A 7,707-nucleotide genomic window follows, 5' to 3' on the forward strand; every position below is an offset into this window, starting at 1 on the left:
AAATCCAATGATTTAACTCTACTTTTATCATATAATCTGCTCACATACTACACTAGGAATAAAACAGTCTTTTTAGGTCCGACTTAACACCGTTAATTTCCAAAACTGACGGATATGTTACATATAGGGAACCAATTCAAGTTTGAGTGCTAAGAGCATCTACAGCCGGACTTGACAAATCTAGCCGCACAAACGCCCACCGGCGCGTCCGCAGGCACTGACCGGTCATAGCTCATATTTGGTGATATGCATCTGAACACCTCATTTTCACCCCCTAAATTTATACAAACCATTTAAAAAATTTCCTATGCAATATGTACCACACTATTCTAAACTAAGTTTCACCATCGGAGATGTCCACGACGTCCATGCCGGGCACCGGGTAGATGGGCGCGTAGGAGTGCTCCGGCTCCTCCTCATCATCATCATCCATAGCCGCGGGCATCTCATTGACGTTGACGGGGTGCTCCGCCTCCGCCTCCTGCAAACCATCCGCGGTGCGCTCTGTTTTGCTTCCGCCTCCGGCACATGATGCCGCTTGGCCTCCGCCGTCGATATCGGGCGGAGGGAATCAAGTATTGTTCGCTACTCCGCTTGCAGATCCGCGGCCCCAAGGTCCCCCACGTCCACCTCCTCCTCCTCCCCTTCATCGTGCCGTCCTCGCCCTCTTCCTCCTCCTCCTCCTCCTCCCCTTCATTGTCCTACTGCTCCTCCTCCTCCTTCGGATCTACCGCATTCAGAGGTAGCCCCGCTACTATCTAGGGCTCCGCGCCTTGCCATGACCTGCTCAGGCAGGCTTCAAACGGCTGGACTGACCGGCACCCCTCATATCCAATCCAAATCGGGGAAGGGTATGGGGGCGAAGGCCGCACCAAACCTATTTGGATCGCATTTTCATGACCGGTTAGTGACCGTGCTGTCCGCCCAGGTATTTCAGACGGGTTCAAGGGCGAAAAAGAAAAGTAAATATTAAGAAAGGGTCAAGGAAGGAATCGTCTCCATACACAGATGTGAACCGAAACAGACATTGCACTCACGCAGATGCTCCTATGTGTTATCCTACTCACCTTACCCGGTGCAGAGCGTAGTGGAACGCCCGTCCGTCACGTGTTCCGTTTTTTATATGACCAACGAGCCGCCGCCACCTGTGCTCCGCCGCAGCGCCGGCCATCCCACCCGCCCGCTGCTCGTCTCAAAACCGCGGTCTCCCTCGCTGCCTGCCCGTTCTGCCGTTTCCTGCAACCTATAAATCCAGCCGGAGAACCTCACCTGTCCATCCATCTCATCTCACTCACACTATTACTCATATAAGCTTCACTAGCTACTAAGTAGTTCACTTCCTTCCGAACCAAGCTCTCTTCCACGACACGAAGATGTCTACGGTGACCCGCGCCTACCACGACCAGAGGCTCGCCGCCGGCAGGGGCTGCTCCAAAGGTAACCAAATCGATATCTTGTCCCGCCGGTCCTCAAGGGCACATTGTAGCTTTCTGTGTCTCCGCTGAAAATTAATCGTAACTAAAATGTTTTTGTTGATCCGGAACTGCAGAGGCTGCCATGGCGGGTTCCAAGGCCGCGGCCGTCGCCATCGTCGCTGCCGTAGTGCCCACAGTAAGTACCATTCAGTTCTTCGAGGAAATCCTTGCACGGTTCATAGAATGTCTCATGGATGCGTTACCTATAACTTCAGCTGGCGAGCGTGAGGATGCTTCCGTGGGTCAAAGCACACCTCAATCCCACCGGCCAGGTGCTCGTCATCTCGACCGTTGCCGGGATGGCCTACTTCATCGTCGCCGACAAGACCATCCTTTCCATGGCAAGGAATAACTCCTTCGAGGACGCGCCGGACCACCTCAAGAACACCTCCTTCCAGTAATTAGGCCCTTGATTAGCCAGTGCCCACTAAACTGTGTACGCAGGCCCGTACGTGTCTTCTGAAACATAGTAGTATACTGTTCAGCGAGGCGATGGTTTGCAGTGCGAAAAGGTGGTGTAAAGCCCTTTTCTGCGAGCATGCCCTAATTACCTGATGATTTATGATGTATTCCATAATAATGTGGCCATGTTGTCCAACAATAACAACTATAGTTTTGATTTTGTACAACTCTGGTCCAATTGCACTCGCTCATCTTACCTTTAACATGCATCAGTGCATTGCAAAAGACCCCCTACCCCTGCCCTGTTCTGCTCCGAAATGCACGTGAGCATCATGCCGCTTCAATCACACGTTAAATCTTCTGCTATGGTTTATTGGATGGGTTGCCAAATAAGTCTCAGTTCTTTTCAAGCTTATGGGAGGCTTATGGCGGAAATTAAGCTCAAGCCCAAAAGAACTCGTTTAGGTGCCATTAGCTTATGCCTACCGCGCCCTGTGCCTTGCACGGCGGGCACGCCGTGCCATGGCCTCATTGGACGATAGTGCGTCCCGAACATTGACACACCAACCAGGGGCGGATCCAGCGTGGGGTCGTGTCTGGGCGGTCGCCCCGGGTAAAATTTCTAACCCTAGGGTATCCCTACTGCTTTTTCTAATGGCCGCCATGGGAGGGGGAGAGCTCTCGTATAGATCTGTAGGTTCAATCGAAAGAAGTTACGAGCAGGAAGACAGAAGATAACGATTCGCTTGTAAGTTGTAAGATGGGCCCAACTAGACGGGACTATGTGAGCCTATGATTTTCTGTAAAGTTTTGGCATTCCCAATTCTGTCGACAGGAAACCAAATCAGCAAACAATGTATCACGCGATCACCGCTCAAAAAAAAGTATTGCTGCCACCTCGCCTCCGTGACGCGGCGCCCTATGCTGCCGGTCCACAGCCTCGCCGTGGCACTGCCTAGGTCCTTCCCCGACCGATGGTGCTCGATGGAGAAAGAGGAATACACTTGTTCGCGGAAGGCGGCAACGTCACCGCCCCTTTAAAACTGCAAGCGCTGAGCCAATTGAGACAGCAAACAGCAAGTTCGTTCATTCTCCCCTAATCTTCTACTCTCATTCTTCCCTAATTTTCTGCTCTCATTCTCCTATATTTCTTTAATCTCTTGTTACGTTGGCCTAATTTTTCAAAGTTAAATGCTGATTTTTTTTAGGGAAATTTAATTACATACCAAATTGGATGTTCTATATATGAGCATAAGAATTAGGCCTTAAATGATTTGTTTGTCGCGTTATATATTTTTCTCCTTGAGAATAAAGCTACATTGCAATATTGGTTGTATTGATCGTCTTACCTGGATCCATACTACCTAGCCCATTAATTTTGTTCATTGTCTTCTCTCATTGCACCGTGGCTTCAAAATTATGTTTTCTCTAAAAGTCCGCCCCGGGTAACTTCAAATTCTGGATCCGCCACTGGCACCAACGGAGAGATTGCACGTCCGCCAGCGCGTTTGGACGCCAGACGGACCGCACAGCCTCCGGCGAGGCAGCTATAGCTGGCCTAGCATCGGATCCATGCGTCATTTGGGCGGACGCAATGGATTCTTGATAGATGGAGTCCGAGCACAGTCGTGCACGGGCATCCCCTCAGGCGCAGCGGAGCGCAAGCCGGACGGTTATCTCCTCCTCGAGGCCGCGTGCGATAAGGTCGAGGTCGACGGATTTGGAGGTGAAGGACTTGGATCTGCTGCCCGTCATGCCGGAGACGAGCTTGGATGGCGGAGGGGAGTGGAGAATAGGTGAGTGAAGTGGCTAGGGTTTGGTCCGGCGAGTGGATAGGGAGAAATTTTTGTGGAGTCGGGTAGACCGGCGTGGGCCGGGTCTGACGTGGCGGACGTAGGGCGCCCCGTATCCCCCCATATTTGGGCTGGATATGAGGTGCCGGTTAGCCCAGACGTTTGACGACCGTTTGAGGGGTCCGTTTGGATAAAAATCATGACCAGACAGAGACCGGATGATCTGTCCAAACATATGAGACGGGTTTGCGTCGGGTTGTAGATGCTCGTAGGAGCGAAACCGGCGGCACCTGCTCTGCTCTGCTCTGTTTCGTTTCTTTTATCTTACACAAAGGACAAACGCCTCGTGTAGCAAAATTATCTACGTATTGTGATCAGATCAGCACTGTGGTGCCTAACTTTAAATGGATCGAGATCTCCCTTTTCTTGCTAGCTTTAGTTTGGTGGGTAAAGAAAGAAAGACGAGGGAGGGAGCAACAAACAAACATCGTCCAATCCTGTGGATTCCCATACCACAGTTTTGGATGCCGCTACCGGAAAGCGTGCTCTGCCCACCAACTCAGTTCTGCACTCCAAGTCCAAACGAGTACCCACGGTTTGCACCCAAAACCGTGCGTGGCCGCCACCTTTTTGCTCGCTATAAATACCCGGATCAACTCCTCGTCCTGGAAGCATCAAGCAACAGTCAGCCAGCCAACCAGCCCATCTCATCTCACTTGATCGCACCCTTTGTACTGAGCCGTTTCTGCACAAGATCACGGCGAGGATGTCGTCGACGGCCACCGTCACCCGCGCCCACCTCGAGAACAAGCTCGCCCTCGCCAGACGCTGCTCCAGAGGTAGTAACCAGGATCCACTTCTTCAGAGTTCAGTTCAGCCAAGTTGTGTACTGATAGTCTGACACTAGCAATGCATTTCTTTTTCTTAAATCTTTTCCAGAGGCGACGCTCGCCGGAGCAAAGGCGGCGGCCATCGCCACGGTCGCGTCTGCGGTCCCAACGGTGAGCTCCTCCGTCCGGGATTTGTTGATTTTCATGCACGTTGGTCTGGTTTTCATGACTGAACTGTTTATCGTGCAGCTGGCGAGCGTGCGGATGCTGCCGTGGGCCAAGGCGAACCTGAACCCCACCGGCCAGGCGCTCATTGTTTGCACCGTCGCCGGGATGGCCTACTTCGTCGCCGCCGACAAGACTATCCTCTCGCTGGCAAGGAAGCACTCGTACGAGAGCGCCCCGGACCACCTCAAGGACACCTCCTTCCATGGCGCCGCCGCCGCAACTCGTCCCCGTCCGCCGGCATTCTTCAGGCCTTGAGCTAGTATTATCCTGCTAATGTATGATAGCACGCGCTTGTCCGTTGCGCGTATTCTAGAAAAAATGTATGCATCCTTGTCAGTGTCCCAACGCAAGAAACTGCTGCGCCGGAATGTATTATGTATGCACATGCTTTACATCTGTGTACTGAATAAAACTGAGGGTTCGATCCTGGTTTCAGATAAGCCGTGTACGACAGACTTCATATCTCGACGAAGATGGAAACTGAGCTAGCAGTGAGGCCGTGACTTACAGCAGAGAATTCAGGTGGCCCCACATGTTAATCCGAAACTGCAGAGGCTGCCATGGCCGGAGCCAAGGCCGCGGCAATCGCCACCGTCACTACCGTAAGTACCCAGCTAGCCATTCAGCTCTTCGAGGAAATCCCTCCAGAGTTCATAGCATGTCTCATGAATGTACGTGATCCCTATTAACTTCAGCTGGCGAGCGTGAGGATGTTGCCGTGGGCCACCAGGGCGCACCTCGACCCGACCGGGCAGGCCCTCATCATATCCACCGTCGCCGGGATGGCCTACTTCATCGTCGCCGATAAGACCATCCTCTCCATGGCCAGGAAGCACTCCTTCGATGACGCACCTGACCACCTCAAGAACACCTCCTTCCACTAATTAGACTATAATAGATCCATTAGTAGTGTGCAATAAACTGCAAACACTTATCTGATTATGATGTTCAGCCAGCTGAGAAGCGACGACTTATCTGACTAGTAATGCGCACATGCAACACACGTTAATAGTTAGGCAATATATTAATTACACACAGATATTAGGTATGATATTATTTATATATTAATTATATGATTAGTGCAATATTTGGTATGATATTAATTGCACGTTAAACCAGTGGTGGTGCCAGGATCAAAACCATGTGATGTCAAGCTTCACTAATAAAAAAAATTAGATCATAAACAGGAATAAAAACATCATACTTTATTACAAACCGTCTATGGCAGTAGTGCTTTGTGGCGATGCATACATTGACATGTATATGCATAATAGCATCAATACTAATAGACTAGAATACATCAGTTTCAACATAAGTTATGAGACAATGGTACAAGAAATCATCACCTATTCTATTGCGCCAATCAGACTTGATATATTTCATTGCGGAAAATGCTCTCTCAACTGTTGCCGTCACCACCGGCAAGATCAATGCTAGCTTTACCAAAAAAGAATACTAGAGGAAAGGTATTGTACTTCTTTGTCTCAACGAGTTTTCTGCAAAGATCACTAACCCCTTTCAAATTGGAGTCTTGAATCATCATGAACATTTTCAAGGAAGTTATCAAGTTGGACACTAAGATCTTCAATCTTGCTTTCACTCCCAAAATCTTCTGGATACAAACGAGCCATTGCTAACACTTTTTCTTTGTCAAAATTAGCAAACGAATCAGAAGGATCCAAAGAAGCCATCCCAAGAAGCAAGGTTGTGCTGCTTTCACTAAAGCGGTCATCAATCTCTACATGTAACATATCAATAACGGTGTACATCGGACTTTGGTAGCAATTCTTATTTGATATGCCATCAGTCTGAGCCTTCCGCTTTGATTTCGATCCTCGGGATATATGCATAGCATCCATGTGAAAAAGTTCAATATCTTGTTCAATGCAAAAATCAGTAACCTTTTTAATCATACCTTCCCAACGTTGGTTTCTCATGTCATGTAGCCTTCTTTTGGTTGTGTGAATATATGACACGGCATTCACAATGTCCTGATCCTTCCTTTGCAAAGCAACACTTAGATAATTAGTAATTCCAAGTATAGCCTTCATCAAGTGCATCATGAAAACAAAGTCAAATGTTTGAATAGCATCCAGAACACCTTTTGCTTTAATCCTATCAAGAGCTTTCCTGGCGTTTTGTGCATTATCATCAACAACTTCAATTACCGAGGGGGGCATAACAATCATATTCAAGAGAGAGCTGAAATGAGACCCCCAACGAGTATCCCCAGCTCGTTTAAGTCCAAGTTCTTGATTCAAACCTCTACCAGTTTCAAGTTCTCCATTCTGCAGTGTCGTCTGGACTCTTTTTGCTTGTTTCTCTCTAAGCATATCTCTGTTCTTAAAAGAATTTCCCATTGTGGAGAGAAGAACACTCATCCACTCAAAAAGCCATACCACATCTTCATGGTTTTTTACAACTGCAACTAGTGTTAGCTGAAGTTGATGAGCAAAACAATGAATGCTATGAGCAGACCTAGAATCTCCCATTACTAAAGTTTTCAAACCATTCAAATGCCCTTGCATATTACTAGCTCCATCATAGCCTTGGCCACGAATTCAAGAAGGGCTAAGGTTATGTTTTTTAAGCACTGCATAAATAGCTTGTTAGAGAGCAAGAGAAGTTGTTTGAGTAACATTAGAAAGGCCAATAACACGCTCCACTGAAAATCCCCAATTGTCAACGTATCTTGTAGCAAGAGCCATTTGTTCCTTGTGAGATACATCACGAGATTCATCAACCAATATAGCAAAGTATTCATCTCCCAGATCTTCTATGATTGCCTTCACAGTTTCTATAGCACAAGCTTTCACAATATCTTTCTGGGTAGTAGAAGAAACTAACTTTAAATTCTGAGGAGCATTCCTCAAAGCAACAGCAGCCACATCAGGACAACATGCAACATACCACTCATAAAAAGTTAGAAAATTCCCCTTCCTCAAAGAAGACTCGCTTTCATCATGACCTCGAAATGGC

The 7,707-nt window shown here is 48.4% G+C and overlaps 3 protein-coding genes across 3 annotated transcripts; all 3 read left to right on the plus strand.

Moving 5' to 3' along the window:
• Positions 1 to 1,373: 1,373 nt before the first annotated feature.
• Positions 1,374 to 1,876, plus strand: LOC119327684 (early nodulin-93-like). Its single transcript, XM_037600789.1, has 3 exons — positions 1,374 to 1,437; positions 1,550 to 1,611; positions 1,691 to 1,876. The coding sequence occupies exons 1-3, from the start codon at positions 1,374 to 1,376 to the stop codon at positions 1,874 to 1,876; spliced, it is 312 nt and encodes a 103-aa protein (XP_037456686.1).
• Positions 1,877 to 4,349: 2,473 nt separating this feature from the next.
• Positions 4,350 to 5,163, plus strand: LOC119327683 (early nodulin-93-like). Its single transcript, XM_037600788.1, has 3 exons — positions 4,350 to 4,509; positions 4,610 to 4,671; positions 4,750 to 5,163. The coding sequence occupies exons 1-3, from the start codon at positions 4,437 to 4,439 to the stop codon at positions 4,981 to 4,983; spliced, it is 369 nt and encodes a 122-aa protein (XP_037456685.1). The 5' UTR covers positions 4,350 to 4,436; the 3' UTR covers positions 4,984 to 5,163.
• Positions 5,164 to 5,239: 76 nt separating this feature from the next.
• On the plus strand, positions 5,240 to 6,573 carry LOC119327685 (early nodulin-93-like). Its single transcript, XM_037600790.1, has 2 exons — positions 5,240 to 5,330; positions 5,424 to 6,573. The coding sequence occupies exons 1-2, from the start codon at positions 5,289 to 5,291 to the stop codon at positions 5,610 to 5,612; spliced, it is 231 nt and encodes a 76-aa protein (XP_037456687.1). The 5' UTR covers positions 5,240 to 5,288; the 3' UTR covers positions 5,613 to 6,573.
• The last annotated feature ends 1,134 nt before the right edge of the window (positions 6,574 to 7,707 follow it).

This window comes from Triticum dicoccoides, chromosome 7A (assembly GCF_002162155.2).
Source record: "Triticum dicoccoides isolate Atlit2015 ecotype Zavitan chromosome 7A, WEW_v2.0, whole genome shotgun sequence".
Taxonomy (NCBI): Eukaryota; Viridiplantae; Streptophyta; class Magnoliopsida; order Poales; family Poaceae; genus Triticum; species Triticum dicoccoides.